Source organism: Sciurus carolinensis, chromosome 11 (assembly GCF_902686445.1).
Source record: "Sciurus carolinensis chromosome 11, mSciCar1.2, whole genome shotgun sequence".
NCBI classification, from domain to species: domain Eukaryota; kingdom Metazoa; phylum Chordata; class Mammalia; order Rodentia; family Sciuridae; genus Sciurus; species Sciurus carolinensis.
The window spans coordinates 88,482,498-88,502,532 of record NC_062223.1 but is presented as its reverse complement, the minus strand read 5'-3'; the positions used below and the strand labels follow the sequence as shown (position 1 = coordinate 88,502,532).

Below are 20,035 nucleotides of genomic sequence, written 5' to 3'. Positions count from 1 at the left end.
TAAAATATCTACATCATAAAGTTGAAAATTTTAAGTTGAGGACCATCTTTTTATAAAGTGCTTAGAACAGTGTCTGGCATAGGGGTGAGTGCATTATAATACGTTTTAAACAAATAAGTACACCAAAAAACCAATGTGGGAAGTAATATTAGGTTCTCAGTTTTGTCCATGAGGATGGTGAGGATTAAAGAAATCACATAAAATGCTCACTCATAGTCACATGAGTTAGTCACTGATGGAGTCCTGACCTTATGAATCCAAAACTGCTTACTTCCATGAGCCTCTGTGAGTAGTAGGTACAATAGGTAGCTATTCAAATCTATGTATTCACAATGGAAAGCAAAGGAATTAAATACACTTGGAATATGGAACCTCTGACCAGAGAGGATGGAATGAGGTTCTTTCCCTGATACCCCAAGAAGCAGCATTACAACAATGACAGAAGTCAGTAGATGGGATGTGAAAGGAGAGGAGCCAAGAGAAATTATAGAGATTCATTTGTTTTATCTAGTGCTGAACCAGACCACCAGGTTGGCTGGCTAAGAAGTCAGAGTTGTACAAAGTTGGAAAAAGTTCTACTATGTTTCCATGGTATTAAACTTCGTTTTTGGAATCCTATGTTCAGCTCTAAAAGTAGGGAAGTTGCCTTGAAACCAGAGATGGAAACCACACATGCCAATAATAGCTTCTAGTTTCTGAGCATCTACTACATGCCAAGCACTTTAATGTAAAATAAGTATTGGATCTGGAATTCTAGTTACTAGTCCCTAAAAACCATTCTACCCTTCTTCCTTTTAGCAATAGTCCCCCCTACCAAGATTTAGTAGAACATATACATGTTTTTTCTGCTACAGACAATAGTTTCCAGCCTTCCTTGTAGCTTAATGAGACCACGTGACTTAGTTTTCACCAACAGAATGTGAGTAGAAGCACTGTATACAACTTCCATGTCACCTACTTAAGAGAAATTTCTTTCCTGCATTTCCTTGTTTCCCCTTTCCAAAACTGGTGGAAATGAGATGCTCATGAGCTTCTGTGTAGAGCATGGGAACAGCTAGAGAAGAGCACAGCAGTGAGAAAAGAAGAGCCTGGGTCCTAGGACACCTATGCAGGCCTGAAAAGCCACCTCACCTTCTGTCACTGCACCTGGTGGACCTGTCTTTAGCATTTTCTTGAAATCAAAGAACAAACACATACAAAGAAAAACAATATTGTTAGAATGATGCCTGGCTTAGGGAATATAGACCACAATGAGACATGCAAGAGATTCATAGGCAAGCTGTACAATTTTAGTGATTGATGCTGTAAAAACAATATTTGTTGACTGAAACCTTTATGGTTAACATTCTAGTTGCTAGCTAAGTTTCAAATGACTGAGGTTACCTACTAAATGTCCCCAAGGTGAGGAAAAGTTCATTACATTAAGCAAGGGCAGATTGTTTAGCAGTTTCTGTGAACTGCTATGGGCCAGGTACCAAAGGTGGAAACACACACAATCTCTGCCCTCAAGATGTTTGTAAACTGGTGGAAAGATATGCAAATATGTGAAGCATTAAAAGGAATTAGTTAGTACTCTTGGTTGTAGGCAATCAAAAATCTGACTTGAACTGGTTTAAGAATTTTTTTTAAAGATCATTTACAGTCTAAATACACAGTCCAAGAGCAACCCTGACTTCAGGCATTTAAACTCCCTGGATGGGTACTGGAAAGCTATAATTTCACCCCTGCCTCTATCCCTCCACTAAGTGATTTTGATTCTGTTTTGGAAAGCACAGTTTTATAGAGATCATTTAAGTTACGAAGAGGAGATTGGACCAGAGAGAGCAGAGACTAAAGAAGACAATCATGCCCAAGAAGATGGGGGAATCCTGAACCCAGATGGGAGCTACCTAGACCAAGCACATTATGTACCATGATGTCTGCTTTGTACTTAAAGTATATGACAGGTGGGTTTTGAAGGGAGGTCATTTAACATTTACCTGGCAGTCTGCCTGAGGGTTCATAATCCTTATGAAAGAGGCTATCACTCCCCTTCTTCATATAACAACTATTTATTTTGCAATTATATGCTAGGCACTGAGTTAGGCAGTGAGGATAAATAGGTTTACAAGCAAAGAGCCTCTCCCAGAGAAGTTTATATTCTGGGAAGACCGACAATAAGCATCAGAAAAACTATTTGTTCACAAACTGTTAAGTTCTGTGAAGAGAAAAACCTCTTCACTATTTATCCCCCAGTGGAAGTCAACCTTGGATGAAGTAGGGGAAATGTATTCAGTTTGACAAATCGGTGGAGACCTAAGGGATGGGAATGAGCAATTGTTTGGAAGACTATAGTATGAGCATTTCATCTAAAGGCAACAATAGCAACTGCAAAATCCCTGAGGTAGAGTGAACTGAGTAGGGAGGAGAATCAGGGAGGAGCAAGGGAAAATAGAGCTCAATGAGAGGAAAAGTAGAGTGGGCTGAGCTTGAAGTTGGCAAGAGTGCGGCTGCGGGATAACCAGTAGGCCGCCAAAAGATTTGCATGTTATTCTAAATGCTATGAAGTATTTGCTTAAAAAGGAATCTCCCCACTACTGTGTGGAGAAAATATAAAAGCAGGTCTAGATGGGCATCAAGGTTTGGGGTGACCCCCAACAATCCATGACAGGCTTCATGTGGTCCCTGAGTCCATCCTGTACAAGTGATGTCCAATAGAACTTTTTGCAAAGATGGAAATGTTCTCTTGGTACAAACAAGGGGCTCTTGAACACTAGAAATGCGGCCAGTGTGACTGAGAAACTGGATTTTAAATTTTATTCTATTTTATCTAATTTATTTAAATTTATACACCCTCATGGGGCTGTGTCTATTGCATTGGATAGCACAAGGCAACACTGAGCACTGTATGACACCTGAGGGTTTCTACTCGGAATCCTAAAGCCAGGGCCTTCTCAAATGGTGGGAGGGAAGCGCGTATGTTGATCCCTGGATGCTAACCGATCTGTGCGTTCAGTCTTGTCAGGAATGGAGAGTCTCAGTCAGGGGCCACACTGAGCTTCAATCTTGTTACTAGGGAGGCAAGTGCACACGGTTATGAGGAGCTCCACGCACGTTCTCAGGGGAAGCCTGGCACTGTGAAGGAAGGTTTCGGGAAGGCTCTTTCCTGAACGCACCAGCCCCGCGACCGCTCGGTCCAGCCATTGGTGGGAGAGGAACAACGGACCGCAGCGCCTCGCCCCGCCTGCACCGCAGTAGGGCCCGATAGACACTAGCTTCACTAGCAGCGCAGGTGAGCCGGAGAAGGAGGAGACGGAGGCAGATCATCCTGCAGGTTTGAGCATACAGGGACCCCTAGCTGCACAGTCGCCTCTGCTTCCCTGGGGCGGGGGCGGGGATGGCGCGGGCTGTCACCCGCAAGGGATCTGCTTGCTTTGCTTGCTTTCGCTTTGCCTTCGGTTAGGCCTGGCACACCGCAAGCAAGCACAGAGCAGAGCTAGTGGCTGCTGAGGAGGGTGAGGGTTGGCGTTTTTAACCTTTAGAGAGTCCCTTCACGCTCCCAGAGGACGCGTGCCTGGCTCAGGCCGGTTGCTCTGCTGACGTGTGGGTACTGACTGGCTAGAAAGCACCCCTGACCTTGGTCTCTTCTTGGTGCCAGGTCCGCGCAAGGACAATGGGCGCCGCGCTGGGCACCGGCGCGCGGCTGGCTCTCCTGCCCGGCAGGGCCTTCGGCGCCCTCCCGCGCTGGACACTTTCCACACCGGCCCGAGGCTGCCACTCCAAACCCGGCCCGGCGCGCCCCGTGCCCCTGAAGAAGCGCGGATACGATGTCACCAGGAACCCGCATCTCAACAAGGTAACGGTCTGGGTCTGGAAGGGTAGGACGACCGTGCGATCCTGTGGCTGGAGGAAAAGGGCGCCCCGCCCCCTCGGCCTGGAAAGGATCCTACAAGCGCCCTTCCAGTGGTTTTCTGTTTTTGCCCTGCAGTAGCTTGAGGTATCGGTTTGTTTTTTTCGTTTCCCTCCTTCCCTCTTCTGCAAGGAAAAAGGTGATGGATAATGCCGGGAGTTTAATATCTTCAGCAAAAACAATATAGATCCAGTTAAGATCTTCGTGGTCAGAGTGACTTGGGGTCAGGAGGCTCCCTGATGTTTTCTAATCCTGTTGATGTTGAACAGTTCATTTAACCTCTGTGAACCGGTTTCCTTATCTGTCAAAGAGATATAATTGACTTAGAAAGGCTTAAGGAGAAAACAGGCAGAGTTCTTAGCACAGTACCTGGCACCTAGAAGAGAATAAAAGTCAGCTAAGGTTATGATTATTATTCTGGGGAAAAGATTAATTTGAGAGTGGGGACAGGAAGGTCTAGAATTATAAAATTTTAGAGTTTAAGAAGCATCTGAGATCCCAGTTCAAACCTCTTCTTTAACAGAAAATGGGACAAAGGGAACATGCCCAAGGTCACCACCTAGTCAGTTCTGGCTCTGCCACTGGAATCCAGGTCTTTAATGCTTTGATCAAGTTCATCCTACTGCTAATGCCAGTGCATTAACCTAAGAGCACACTTGTTTGTGTGTGGAGATAGATTGAGTATCTTTGGTTCAGAGGATCAAGTTGAGAGGTAGATTTGAGGCCTTTCCTCTACCTCCCCACCGGGGCAATTCATCAGCTTTTTTTTTTTTTTTTTTTTTTTTTTTTTTTTTTTTTGGGTGCTGGGGATCGAACCCAGGGCCTTGTGCTTACAAGGTAAGCACTCTACCGACTGAGTTATCTCCCCAGCCCCCATCAGCTTTTTGAAGACTGTTTTCTCCAGTCTGAAATGATCATGGCAGACTCGCCACACTTACTTCACTTGGTTATTGTGACAATTGAATGAATTACTGAATTTGAAGTCATATTTTAATGACTATATGAAGTGTCCAATAAATAATTTCTACAAAAGAAAAATGTTAATAATTGCTTTGACTCAGGATTGTGACTTAAGTGAGGTAATCTGTGCACTAAAGTCGTTTTTGAGAAGTAGAAATAACTATATAATGCTAAGTTTTGTGATTGTTTCCTGAAGAATTTTTAGAAGAAGCTAAGGAAAAAAATCTTTCTCTCAACCTCTACCTCTCACACTGACCTCCTGCTCTCCTCCAAAGAGCCCTTACATACTATTTCCCAAAGTATTTAAGGTGTTTGTATCTGTTTAATTACTTTGGTATTACGTGTTAGAAAATGCAAATTTACTTAAGCAAACGAAAATCTCCTTTAACTAAGAAAAGAAAGTCTAGAGGAAGGGCTGAGGGTGCAGGCAAGGCTTGAGTGAGAGTTGAGACGCATTCCTGAAGATGTAGTTTCTCTCTGGCTCACTGTCCTACCTCTGCAATGTCAGCTTCATTGTCGGGCTACATGCAATGGAGTTTCCTCCTCAATACTAACACAGTGCCCTGTCTACCATTCTCACACAGCACCACCCATGGACGCTCCCGTGAAAGAAAAAAAAAAAAAAGAACTTTCTCTGAAGCCTCAGAAATGAAGCTCTTATAGATCCGATTGGATTCTCTTCCCATTCCCAAACCAATCATCAGCAACTTAAACCAGTTGGAGCCCATTCCAAGAGTTGAAGACAGGGTAGGACCACCTACACCAATTAGCTTAGATTAAAGGGGCTGTAGTTTCCCTACAGTAAATTGATTATTTTAATCAGAGGGAGAAAGGGTGGATTCCGGAGAGAGCAGAACATTAAGTTTCCACTCTAGGATCCAACCATTATGACACAATTGCCTTAGAAGTATGGACATCTTACCAACCAGCACTTATTGCCTTGTGGATAGTTGAGAAAATAAAAGAAGAACTTGAATGACTTTTTAAGCTCCAGGTTTTGGGCCCCTAAAAACATACTTGTCCCTGATGTCAATTATTTCCTGTCTAAGTAATATAGTTGGAATGTGATCCATAAATGTATGGGACCTGATCTTTTGTGATGTTAAATAATGTTTTTATAGATCCCTGAAGTTAGTTGTTGATGCAGCTCTGGGGTGAAGAGGGTATCTAGGGTTCTACTAAAAACTTGTGGGCACCTCCTTTCACTGGTTTCTGGAAATAAAGGAAAGCAGCCCAGGCAGCCTTTTCTTCCCACTGGAATGCTTTCCTCTGGTTGTCCTGACCACCTCCAGTGCTCACAATCTCCAAGAAAGATTTGAGGCTTCCTGCATGCTGAGGTCAAATAGAGCTGAGGAAACAAAAGAGAAGGGAAGCTTCTAAAGGGTCTTTGGTGCTGTGGTTAGTGGGCAGTTGTGTGGGTAGATATTTCTCCCCTAGAATATGAGCTATTCCAGGCAAGGATTGAGTTTCATGCACCTATGACAGTGTAGTTCCTAAAGGATCTAGTAGTTAACATTAAATTCTTGGAACGTTTAGCTGAGTTGCATCTTTCATTGACAGATTAGTACAGGCATTTAAGTTGAAGCTCAAGGGAAAGAGGGTGGTCATGAGGTGGAATTCTCTGAGAAAAGATGAGCTACTAACCAGGGCAAGCATTGCTACTGCCATGTGTAATCACTGGGTTCTGGAACCAGCTCTTTTGTGTCCTGGCTGTGTGGTCTGTGATGAATCTCATAAACTCCTCTGCTTCTGTTATGCCCTTGCCATGAGGATCCTAGGCAATAACCCCAGTGAAATCACTTTTAAAAGTGTAATGTATTAAATATTAGGTATTTGTGCAAATGATTCCCAGAATTGAGGTTAGAAGGGTCCTTAGGGGTGATCTAGTTTGGAATTGCTTTGACTACAGGGTCACAAACTGTGGGATAGAATGTTAGCTTAGTAGGACTACCAGTAATTCATTTTTAATAAGAAATGGATCAGAATAAAATAGAAAAAGAGTGAATGCATTAAAGTTAATAAAACAGGTATGTTATCAGATCACCATGTAGAATGTCTATTTTTACTGTGGACTAAAGTAAAAAATAAGGTGGGGGAATTGGAAGCCATTGTTTTCATCCAACATTATCATTTTCAGAAGAAAAGACAGTCTAGAGACTCAAAGGACTCTACAGAGACCTTCTTTGATTGTAGAAGTGGGCAGAGGCAGAACATCTCTGAAATTTCAGTCCATCATGTTGGCAGTTCACATCTGCTCTGGCTGATTCATGTATAGTTCTATTGATGACAAAATTGGTACTAGATGATTCTAAGTTCCCTCCAAGGGACCAGAGTTTCTAAATGATGCAAATTCATCCTAAGTCAACTTCTAATTCCTATTTTTTTCAAACTAACATCTCACTTTTTGTAAAATGCAAGTTTTGTTTTCCATGTAGATTGTGACAGCAGAGTAGATTCTTGACATCAGCCATATTTTGCATACTTAAATAGGCAACTGACAACCCTATTTTGTAAATGTCTCTTCATAGGCGGATGTCATCAAAATGCTTCTGGCCTCAGCTTACCTCTTCTTTTATCTTTTTTTCGCTTTTTTTTTTTTTCAGAGCTGGACATTGAACACAGGGCCTCACATATGCTTAGTGAGTGTGTGTATAGCACTGAGCTATAACCCTAGCCTCACTTATATCTTCTTTTAGGAAGGGCTATCCTATTTCCCACTGCTCAAGCTAGATTTGAGTCCCTAGCATTTGTCTTATCACTCTGTTTCCTTTGGAGCACAATACTGTCATGGCTGACTGGTTTCTGGTTTCTCTTCCACCAGATCTTGAGCATGTTGAGGACAGAGACTGACTTGTCATGTGATGTTCTCTCTGCCTGACTTGAGGCACTCAGTAAATATTTGCTCTTTATCTCCATCAAGTTGTGGCCCTTTTCCTCTCAACCTCATTAGCATCAACGTCACTACCTCACAGCCCAATGCTCATTGCCTAGATAATGCCCATTTTGGAGGAAATGCACCTAATTTGCCCCAATTTTTCAGACTTTCAGTCATTTTTCCAGAGGATCATTTATTTCCCAGAGTGCACTAGCCTCCACCTTTGACTCCCATACCATCACTGACCTATCACCTACTTCTCTGCCTTTTTTTTTTTTTTTAATCTCTTGAGTTTGATGTTCAGGAAAATAATGAATGAAAATGGTGAGGGTCAAATCATGTGATTGTGAACCAGCACATTTCATGCAGTGAATCCTCAGATACTTCTGAGCACAGCAGATGACAGCCCTTCTACATGGAATAGATGCATTTTGATCAGGGAATGTGTGCAGACTTAGAGGCCAACAAAGCAGCTTTGGCTGCACATCTGAGGTGACAGGTTTCAGCTGAATCCCTTCTGCATTCAGTGGTGGTTTGTTAGACTCCCACACAGCAGAACTTTTCTTTGAATGAACTATGTATTTTTGTTCCATGGCAGCTTAGAACTTGATATTGCCTCATTTGGGTGAGGGGAATCTGTCAACACAGACTTGGCTCACCCATCATTCAAGAGATGGTGATGTTTCGTGGGGAATTAGAAGTTTATTAGTGATACCATTTTCTGCCCCCAAGGCACATAACATAGTGTGTGTCCCTGCAATCTCCACTTCAAATATGGTTTAGAATTGGTCCCCGATTAACTGAGAAACAATAGGTTATTAAGTAAACATAAGTTACATATGCAGTAATTTACTCTAGATCTGAACCTCTTGTGCAGTGAGTGACTTGGGACATTGAAGCTCAAATACCATTCAGATATTTTAGGAAAAATTGAGCAGAAGCATGTTGGAATTAAATCCTTTCCTGTTAAACTATCCTAGTTTCATGGGATTGGTAAGCATTTGGTGTTGGGCCTTTGTTCTTGGAACAATTAAACGAACTTGTATTAGACTAAAAGTCAGGCAATTCTAACAAACTGAACCCCAAATACTGAGAATTGAACAAGATGGGATGAATGTCTCTCCTATAAAAAAGTCAGGATAGGCAGTCACAAGTTGACATGGGGTTTGATTTTATTGCTTTGTCATCCTCACTGTGCATTTTATGCTTTGTAGTCTCAGATGACTGCTCTCACCTCCACTGCAGATACTAACAGGAGTCAGCAGGAAGGAGAAACACCTTTGTAAAGGGCATCATTCAGAAGCCATAAATATCACTTCCACTCACATCTAGTTGATCAAAACTTTGCCATGTGCACACTTAGCTACAACAGAACCTGGGAAATGTAACCTTTGGCAGGGCACCCATGTTTCCAACCAAATATTCTATACCATTAAAGAAAGGGAGAATGGATATCTGGGAATACTGACCCAAAATTTTGTCCCAAAACTTGCCTTCTTTTGCTCTGTCAGCTTTACCTAACCTTTAAAATCCATCTGTTTCTCTACATCCCCAGACTTGTTCATACCCTTATCATCTCATATTTACCTATGCAAGGATCTCCTAGTTGGTCTCGCAATTTCCAGTCTTTTTCAATCCACTCCTGTCTCTGTCAACCACACCCTGAGTGGCTAAGACCTTGGACATAGCCCTGACCACTCTCTTTGTATCAGATACCCTATCCAATCCACCAGAAAATCCTCTTGCTCCATCCTCACACTAAATTTGAACCCAACCCCTGTCACTGCAGGTTCCACCTGTTTCAAGTTACCAACATCTCTCTGCTGTATGAGTGCAGCAGCTCTCAGCTGGTCTCCTTGCTTCCACTTTTCTCCTCTCATTTATGATCAACACAAAAGCATGGTCATCAGTTTATATTGTATATTGTTAAACAGGCAAGTTCATGATCATTATGAAGACTTGAGAAATGTTGGCTTGTGTTTATGAAAGCTTAATTCATAAAATCATGTCTCTTTCTTTGCAAAACCTTTCAGAGACAAAGACTATAATGCCTGACATGATTTGGTTCTCTTTGATCTCATCTTTTGCTATTAATCTGCCTCACCCACTGCTCCCACAGCACTGGTCTCCTCACTGTTCCTCAGATTCTCTAGGACAGCTCTTACCTAGAGCCTCTGTGCTGGTCAATCCCTCTTTCCAGAACACACTTCCCTGCATAGCCACAAGTGGCTCCCTCCTTCCTTTCTTCCAGGCTTCTCACTTTCTCAGTGAGACCCACTCTGACCATTCTATATGAAGTTGATCCCCTTAATGTGTTCCCCTCCCCCCATATTTGACACTTTCTAACTTACTATTTAATTCACTTATTTCTGTTCTTTATATTATTGTTCATATTTCCTCAGTATAATGTAAGCTCCATTTAGGCAGAAATTTTCGTCTATTTGTTCATTGATCTGTGCGAGGTATTTAGTTAGCACTCAGTTAACAGATAGTAAATGAGTGAGTCATTCAGAGAAATCCGCTGAGTCTCTCTGTTCTCATCCCTTTCCTTCATCTCTCCTTGTACCAAAACCCTCTTATTTCACTCTAGTGTCTCTCCTCCCCTAACACTCCCATTGGTGGTCCTGCCGACATGCCCGTTTAGGATGTGAACAAATCACACATTAACCCTTTTTGTGCCTAAGGGTCTATCATAGAATGAAGTGCTGGGCTGGGGACAGCAAATGAAATGTTCGTTCTGTGTATTTCCACATTTACTAGCATTAAACAGAGCCCAGGGAAGAAAGAGTTTCTATTCAGAAGACAAAAATGGTACCTTGGAATGAGAGATGGATGAAGACAATTATTAAGGCCCATGAAAAAACACAAAGGGATGTCTAGGGAGTGGACCAGGGGTTGGGGGCCCTGGTTTCTGTCAGCACCTTCAAATTTCTAGAACTCCCACCGTTCAATTTGACTTCTTGGAGTCTCTATTCCTGCTCTGAACACCTCCAGTTCCCCTGTCTCACAGGAGTCCTGATAAAGATAAGGGAAATCGAACCAGAGAAAGCCTCATCTCCCAGGGTCTGAAAGTTGAGCAAGTCTGGGAAGTGCCAGGAACTCTGGGGTGAGATTTGCTGCTCCTGGATCCTGAAGTTGATACTCAGAAAGTATTTTCTCATAAACATGTTGCTATAAATAGTTGAATTGTTCTCCAGAGAAAGTGTATTATGTGTTAAATAAGCATTTGTGTGATCATTATGAAGACTTCAGAAATGTTGGCTTATATCAATGACTGCTTAATTTAAAATGCAAAATACTAAATGGAATCTGTACCCATATGTGTTACTATAAAAAGATGTAACTGGAAAAATGGTTTGGAAGTAAATGTATGAAAATGATTGTGTAAAGGCAGAGGGATTATGAGCAATTTATTTCCCCTTCATATAATTTTCTTTAATGTTCCATTATCTTTTAAATTTTAGGTCACAGTTTTTGTTATGAGTTCAGTTGCTAGACAGAGTGAATAACATTGAGCTTTTGGAAGTTGACCCATCTGTGATACATGGGCGGAAATCTCTCTGAAGTAATCTTACTTCGGGCTTTTATAACTAGCCATCTTCTAGAAGCAGATACATTTAGATGCATATTATAACAAAATGTTAACACAGGAACCTGCTGCCAGTTCTAAAAGCAGCTGTAAATGGCAATATCTAGATTATGTATACAGCAACTCTGGAGGGCAAATCCTGTATAGAAATACATATTGTCTGACTCCAACCTGAACCACCTGGCATCTTACATTGGTCCAAGTCTGAGCCATATATAGAGTTTCTTTGGATGATTTTTCAGGCTTAATAGCTTCCCCCATTCAGTTTCTCTTGGTTGTCTTTGGCCTTTGTAGGTTCTAGGGTTTCTGACTTTATTTTATTTTGCATTTTTGTCAGTTCTACCAAATATTTATTTTCTTATCTGCTTTCTTTTTTCCAAATGCCAGTCTTATGGGGGAGTAAGGGCAAGTTCTTTTGAATTGTATGCCAATTGCAAAAGGATCACTAATGTGCAGCACTTTTGTTAGTAAAGACGTGGATTACCGTCAGCTTTAAAAACCTTCACTTTGATGTGTAGAAAGCACTTTGGGAAATCCTTTGGGTTGGTGTCCAACTGCCTTTCTGATGCAGAACACAAAACATGCTGTATGATCTTGTGATGAAAATCCGACGGACGTCCTACACTCGGGGGTGCCGAGGTCAGTGGTTAAAAGCATTCATTCTTTTCATACTCAGAGGGTTGCCAGGCAGCATGGTTAAAACACAGCTCCTACCAAAAGGACCCAGGAAAGAGTAAAATACACCCAGTCATTTGAGGAGAGGGTTTTTTGATGGAAAGATCATCAGCTTTTGAGGAACCTCAATAAGAGGAAATCAAAGCTGCATTTGCTTTTAAAAGTGGTCACTGAAAACTAGCAGAGATGATAGGGGATACAGTTGAATGATTAGCAACTTGAGAATATTATTTTTTAAAGCATTTAATCTCATTCTGTATTGTTGTTTAGTAGTGAGCTGCATGAAACCCATAACAGGAATGGTCCTGAAACATACTCCCCTGTGGGGTGGAATTCTGGAGAAAACAGGCTCAGTCGAGTCCTTTGTTTTGTTCTGTTTAGCTTTGCTCTCTCAGAAAACAGAAGGAGGGAGTCCACATCTCTAGAGATTAGCCTCTTTTCTGAGTTGTGGGGTTGCCCAAGTGACCTCAAAAGTAGTACCAGGTGTATAGTAGAGCTAGTCTCCAGTCACTGCTCGCAGTCTCCATGCCCTTTCTCTAAGGTTTTGAAAGAGGTATTGAGGATTCCGACCTAAATCCCTATTATTCTGAATTTTCTTTGATGGTGTTTTGGAGGGAATTCAAATAATATACAGAGTGCCAGGTATTGTTCTTAGTAATCAAAATGCATTAAACCATTTAATACAATACCACAACCTTTGGAGGTAAGCACTGTTATTATTCTTTTGTTTAAATGAGAAAACTGAGGCATGAGGAGGATAGCTCACTTGCCTGTGGTCATGCAGCCCATAATGGTGGAGCTGGATCTTGAGCCCAGGCCATCTGGGTTTAGGATCCAAACCAAACTACCATTTCCAGTGTGCAAGGAGGGAGGCTAGAGATTAGCCTCTTTTGTGAATTGTGGAGCTGCATGAAGTCCAATGTACTTTGGCCTTTCTAGGATAGTAACTAGGGTATTCCCTGCACCTGGCTGTGGGTATCTATTATTATCACTTCCACTGGTTCTGCTAAAATCAGAGTATCATGGAGTTGGAGGAAACTTTAAAGATTAAGGACACTTTCAGCTTACCTTTTAAATAGGTGTAATGCTCTCAATACTCATTTGTTTACATATTAAACTTACCAGTAGACATTTGCTGAGTTCATATTTCATTTTGGGCAGCAGAGACCTCATAGTAAACACAGGACTTCTTCTGCCTTTGAGGACCTTAGTGTAAGAGAAGTGTTATGAGGACCAGTGAGCAAGGAGGCAATTTCAAGGCAGTGTGTAGGTGTAATGAGAGGGTCATTCATATGAGTAAAGAAGAATGGAAAAGAAGTGCAGATACATTTCTAATGGCAGTGTTTTCAGAGCCTGGATGAATGGAAGAGTTAGAGTTGGCAGATGAATGTGGCAGAGAAGCTATTAGATCACGAGCAAGAATGATATTCCAAGAATAACCACCCATTAATTTTGTGATTAAATGTACATAAATTGAGCAATAGAGCTCTACAAATAGAGTTAATGTCTCCCATACTTGTATGTGATTTTTCATTTTCTTCTTTTCCTTGATTTTATGTTGCATAAGCCAGAGAATGTCGTTCACACTGAGCCTCTCATATCAAAATCTTCAGTATGCCTCAGGACTTAGCATCTCCAAGGTCACCTCTGCCACCATGTGCTCTTCAATAGTGCCACATAGAAGCAACTTGTTCATCATCTGCACTCCTTTGGTGTGTATAAGTAGTCATGTTTCTTCTCCACACTTGGTCTCAGTGGACATGTGTTAATGTGTGTGTCTGTCTCCATCACTGTGTCATCTTCAGATCCAGGAGACTCTCAGATGCTGCAAAGCCAGCACAATGCTTTCCTCATAGTATCCCCTCAATAAAAATGAGCTATATGAATTACTTCCACATTCCCTCCTCCTTCACCAACCAGAAACTATGAAGATCAGTGACACACAACTGCCATCTGCCTTCCCTTCTGAAAAGATGGTGAAAAACTTGATCTGAAAATATAAATTATTTTTAGATCTCTCCATGCACTTGGAGAATTTCAAATTCCAAGAGAAATCTTTCATTCCGGCCATATAAATTTTGGAAATACATTTCTTTAAAAGAGTTTTCTGCTCTGAAGCTGGGCCAGGTGCACCTTACCTAAAGAATAGCATCTTTATAATGAGATTATTTATTCTTATCCTGGGGCTGTTTTCAAAACATTGAATTTGGACCTGCTGTAACTAGCAACAGGTTAAATGATTTTGAGGTTGAAGGAGAGTAGTCAGCTAGAATCAGTTGTGTATGAGTACCCAAGAGGCATGGCCAATGACCAAGTACTGGGCAGCAGAACACACTGCCTGAAATATAAGGATTTAGAATCAGAAAAGCCTATGCTTCCTGCTTTGGTTTGGATGTGGTTTAAATGTATCCTTCAAGAGTTCATGTGTTGACATTTGCTCTCCATTATTATTAAGAGAGTGGAAATTTAATCCAACTATGTTTTTCAGAGTTGGGGCTCAGTGGACATGAGGTTTTGGAGGTGGTTAGGATTAGACAAGGTCATTGGGGGGAACCCAATAATTGAATATTGGTGACTGTGTAAGAAAAGAGAGAGAGAGACCAGAGGACACACACACACACACACACACACACACACACACACACACATCCATACAGATTCCCTGTCTCTTGCTGCATGATGCCCTGTGCTACCTTGGGACTCTGCCAACAAGGAGGCCATCACCAGATATTACCTCTTAATCTTAGACCAGACCATGAGCTAAAATAAAACTAATACAGTTCTCATATCAGCTCTGTCATTCACTAGATGTGGGATCTTGGGAAGGTCACTTCATTTCTCTGAGCCTCAGTTTCCTCATCTGTGAATGAGGATGATAATAAAATATGCCTATTTGACAGGTTGCTATAATAATTCAATAGTATTGTAAGTGTTCAATTAATTCTCAGTTAATCCACATATCTAAAGCTTTTGCTCCATTTTGAAACCCTGTGTGGGCTGCAAAAGTCACAGCACAGCAGTGTTTGACCTGATCCATGCCCACTTAGAGTATGCAGGAGTGGGGAAGACTGAAGGATCAACCTCATTTCCAAAGGCAGGGACAACATCTGATTTTGGCAGACTTTACTGGAGAGGAGTGAGTCAGGGAAGAAGCAGGCTGAATGGAGACTTCATTGATAATTTCTCTCTACTCATAGAGTTCAAAGTCTGGATAATGTAAGCATTTGTCTGAAAGAACCTTAAGTAATCTCTAGGAGCAGAAGTTCAAGGGTCATTTCAAGAGCTGTTGCTTCTGGAAGTTGAAGCTGGTGTAGAAGATAGTGGCTGCCATCAGGAATCTTGGAACTTTGTCCCAATGTTCTAGAACACTCTAACCAAGGTTTAAAAAACTACTCTAAAAAATAAATCCAAATGTATCCATCTCTCCCTCTCTTTCTCTCTTCACACCTCCCTGCCATCACTATAGCACCCCCTGTCTCATGAGATTATGATAACAAAACAGCAAGATAAGGAAATGTCTGTTATGATAAGTTAGCATGAAAGTTATGGCATTGCTTCGGATTAATCTTAGTGGGTCCTTTCTGGGCCAACTTCCCCAACTAGTAGTCAGACTGTGCAGGGAATTTTAAGATAGTTCTGTGATCTCCATACACTCTACTGTGAGTAATTAATATACTTGCACATGCAATCTTAAATGAACATTTCTTCTCCACTGGATGAGAAAAAGATGAGCATTCCCCCAAAAAACTTAGAGGCCATCTTTTTTTTTTGGGCAGATAATGTCCTAGCATTTGACCACCATATTATAGTAAGACTTTAGAGGCCCAGAGGAGTGGACATTCTTTATGCCCAGGAAATGAACAGTGGGTGGGGACTCTGATTGTATTTGCCTCTTATACCTGCTGCCTTTGAAAAGCACCACTTTGCCTGCCATTCTGATATAGTGCTTAGAATCAACCTCAGTGGATTAGACAGAAGTTCTTTTGAGTCTTTCCATAGAAAGGCAGAGACAATGTTTCAATATTAAACATTGTCATATATTATAAACCTGAGTACCTGCAACATAACTCCTGCCATCACTTCTGTGTCCATCTCTGATGAATGGACATGTTCCCAATTCCCACTTACATTTTAAGTTTCCGTTTATTCCTTGTGGTGACATGATCTCAAAGACAGTCTACACACTGTTTGACAGAAAGCTCAGCTCTCATGTCATAGACTCCTTTCTTATCTCTTTTATTTTTGGTCTCTCCTGGTTCACAGTTATTTGTTTGGTGACAAATCACTTGAGATCACAAGGACAGTGAATAACAGTGCAGTTGCTGCCTTCATGAAACTCAAGTAGACAAGGTTGGTGTGCAGAAAAACTATTAACAGCCATTTTTAGAAACAGCTTTGAAATCCACCCATCAGAGCTGAAAGATTTCCCCTGACCTCACACTCTAAGAGCTGGTGGCAACTTCTCCTCATGTCTGCAGAGCCTCAGGAGCTGCCTGGCCATGCCTGTGGGAGATGATGGCCTGTGTGCCAGTGGAACAGCTGACCAGGTGGTGCCAACTGGGGGACTGCCCAGCAGAGGAACAGTTCCTCAGTAACCACTAGTTATCTCCAGTACCAGCCTCACCTTCAAGGCTAGCGAGTCCTGAGCATCTTACTGCTCTCTTGTTGACTGAACAGTTCAATATTCTATGACCTTCTGACAGTCAACTGGACAGTGCCAGCAGCCTTCTCTGGGACACACAATCACTAGGACAATAACATTAGAAATATTATCAAACCCTTATAATGCCTACCATGCCAGATGCTCTTATAGGTGTTTAGAGAGATTATTTCCAAGCAGATGAAATAGTGTGAAGAAAGTGAACTTGATCCACTGTTCCCTTACCTCCTCTTTCCCTGTCCTCTTCCTTCACATTGCTATGCAAGGCACATCCTGAGAGTCTTCATGATGTCCCTAAGCTACCCAGGACTGATAGACCTTCTCGTCATTCAGTATCCTGCTTCCTCTCCTGGCTCTCATCTCTTCTTTACTTCAATTCTTCTGCATTCATCCATCCTCCATCCAATGTTTATTGAACACCTACTGAATACCAGGCACTATTAGATGTTATGAATAGCATCAAAAATCTGACAATAACATGAATCTTCTCCTTATTTGTCTAGTGAGAAAGATAATAAATAAGAAAACAAATTATAAAGATGGTTCTTGGTGGGAGGGAAGAAATAAACAGGGCACCGTGGGAAAGAATAATAGAAGATGCACTTCAGATGGAAAGGTAAGAGTTCTTTAAAAGATTATATTGGAGCAGAGACCTAGAGAAAAAGTCATCCAGGGGAGAAGCTGAGGAAGAGTGTTTTGGGCAGAGGGAACCGTTCGTATTGAGTCTGAGGTAACAAATAGCTTTACCTGGCAGGTTCTGGGAACTGACAGTAAGCAGGCCAATAAAAATGCAATGAGGAAGAGGGGAACTGCATAAAATCAAGGTGGGGAGAGCTGGGGGGGGTCCAATGGCAAAGGGTCTGAGAGTTTGTGGATGTGAAGTGGATGTCATCTGCTATAAAACAGGACACTATTCAATGGTGTCCTAAGCAAGGAAGCGGCATGAACTGATCTACATTAAGAAAAGATCTTTCTTGCTGCTGTGTGGAGAATAGGTTGGAGAAGAGCAAACATGGAAGCAGGAGAAATCGTGAGAAGCTGGGTCAGTAATGAGAGTAAGGGAAGGTGAGGACTGGAATGTGGGGGCGTCAGGTGAGAGGAGGGAGAGGGGAGAAGTTGTTTACTTGGAAATGGAGTCTGAAGGTAGAACAGTTAGGACAGACCCCTGTGTCCTTCTTCCAGTTCACCAGGACTCCATCTGTATTCTCTGTACTCATATCCCCCACTCGCCCCACACAGCTACCCCCACTGTTTATTGCAATTATTTCTCATTCTTTCTCGCATATTTCATAATAATAAGGATAGAAAGTTCTTGTTTTACCTTTGAAGATTATGGAATGTTTCCTCATTAGTCATCTCATTTGAGCCCCAAAGAAATGCCTGTGTGTCAGGTTGTTACCTTCGTTCTATAGGGAAGAACTCGGATCCAGAGAACTGAGCTGCCCCATAGTCTCCCAAAGAGTAAAAGGTAGAAAAGACACAGTTGCAGATTCCCTGAGACTATTAACTGATTTATTCAAAAAACTGTTGAGTATCTGCTGTGTGCAGAAGATGTGCTGGGTTTGTGGTCATTGCCCCCAAGGAACTTGGAGTCCAAAGAAGACAGATGTGTGAGCTCACAAATGTAAATCAGTATAATAGTTTTCATGTTATATTAAAATATGGGATTAATAAAGTGTCCAACTAATTTTTACCTTGATGGGGAAAATGAAAGGCAAAGAATTTTCTTAAAGGGGGTGATCTTTTGTCCTTATGTTAAATTACACACTGTGTTACATAGACTAAAAAGCAAAGTTAGCTCTGACATCTTTCCTGAGAAGACTACTTCTTTTGATGTGACAGTGCTAAGACCTAAAAGGTATACAGGGATTCTCTGGGAAGACAAGCTGGGGAAAAGAAGTCCCAATCAAACAAAGCAGAACTTCATGGTATGGAAGAACTGTGGATGATTCTGGATAGAGGACAGAGTATGTGGAGTGATTGGGCCAGACAGCAGGACATTGGGTGGGGGAATCGGGGGCAACTCTGTCTGGGTGAAGAGTTTGACCTTAGTCCTGAAGGTGAGGGGGTCACTGGAAAGTGACACCGTGGGATTTGAGTGTTAGACATATCATCTGAGCCCAGATAGGAGACAAGAAGAGAGTCAGGAAATTTAGTTAAAAAGGAATCCAATTCCCATGAGGGAGTTGAGAAGGACCTAATGTGTTTGGTGTAAGGTGGATACAGACAGACTCGAGAGACCGGAGGAAGCAAAAGACTGAGTTCTTTCTAGATTATCCCGAACTGCCTAATAGAAAGTCCAAGAGTTATTGTCAATGTTAAAAAAAAAATTAATGGAAACCCTATATGTATTTGTCATTAATTCACACAACTTAACCAGAATGTCACATTCCTTTGTCTTTGCCTGGAATTAAACAAAATCATCAACACTGTGTTATCTCCTGCTAGTGTCATAAGTTCCTCCTGGCAGTTGTATATCTTAAAAATCAGAAAATAATTAGCAATACAAGATTTTTCAAAACATAAAACTCTTTAAGAGGTACTTTAGGGCTGGTGAACTTGTAAGGGATTATGGACTCAGACCCTTTTAATTTCAAATGTTTATTGGGAATATTGGTGTCATTGGCCCTTCTCTCATTAATCATCCTTGTTATGGTTCTATTCTCACAAAGCAGCACTTATCTCCCTAACGGTAGAGAAGGTATGACTTGGTGAGTACATGGTCACATTAACCCATGATTTCGTCACTGTGAGGGCATTGCTCAGCTCCCCACACTGCACAGTAAACAAAGATATAGGTGAGACTCTCTTAACACCATCAAAGCTCAAGGGACTTCCTTCTTTTTCTCAGGCTCCTGGAAAAACAATAATTCCTTACATTGAAAATGAAAAGAGAATGTTCATAGTTTGGAAAACATATTTTCTATTTAAGAATTTTCTTCTTGTTTCTTATTTGTTTGTTTCTTCATTCTATTTTTTTTAAAGACTTGAATAAAAGTCTTGTAAGGACTTGAAGTTCATACAATACAAACCTTCCACAAAGTTGGCCCTCTATAGATGAAATGTTGTCACTTTCTCCATTGGACTGAGTTTTAGCATGCCTATCTCTTTGCCAAGGCTTAGTTTGCCTTTATGAACCATGATTCCTGGAGAACAAAAATAGAAAATCAGAAACTTGCAGGAATGATTTTCTTGGCTAGTTTGACCCAGCATCAGCCTCTTTTCTAAATAAAATGCTGTTTAAACACTTTTTAAAGGTGAAATTTTAATAGAATCAGCAATAGGAATACCACCTTAAGCCTCCTCTGGTTTCTCATTTTTTGTGGGGGCACTATCTGGGCAAGGTTATTTGTTGTATGATCTGGCTCTGACCCTGAGGCCACAGAG

The 20,035-nt window shown here is 41.5% G+C and overlaps 1 protein-coding gene across 3 annotated transcripts in view; it reads left to right on the top strand.

Moving 5' to 3' along the window:
- Positions 1 to 3,029: 3,029 nt before the first annotated feature.
- Positions 3,030 to 20,035, top strand: part of Me3 (malic enzyme 3) — a 213,258-nt gene continuing 196,252 nt past the window's right edge. Inside the window, exons 1-2 of one of the 3 annotated variants that reach the window (XM_047519453.1) lie at positions 3,030 to 3,313; positions 3,638 to 3,835. In XM_047519453.1, coding sequence (XP_047375409.1) covers positions 3,653 to 3,835 — 183 coding nt within the window. In that variant the 5' untranslated portion in view covers positions 3,030 to 3,313; positions 3,638 to 3,652. Of the gene's footprint in view, positions 3,314 to 3,380; positions 3,495 to 3,637; positions 3,836 to 20,035 lie in introns of those variants that run through there. The other 2 variants (XM_047519454.1, XM_047519455.1) reach the window with 2 other exon arrangements.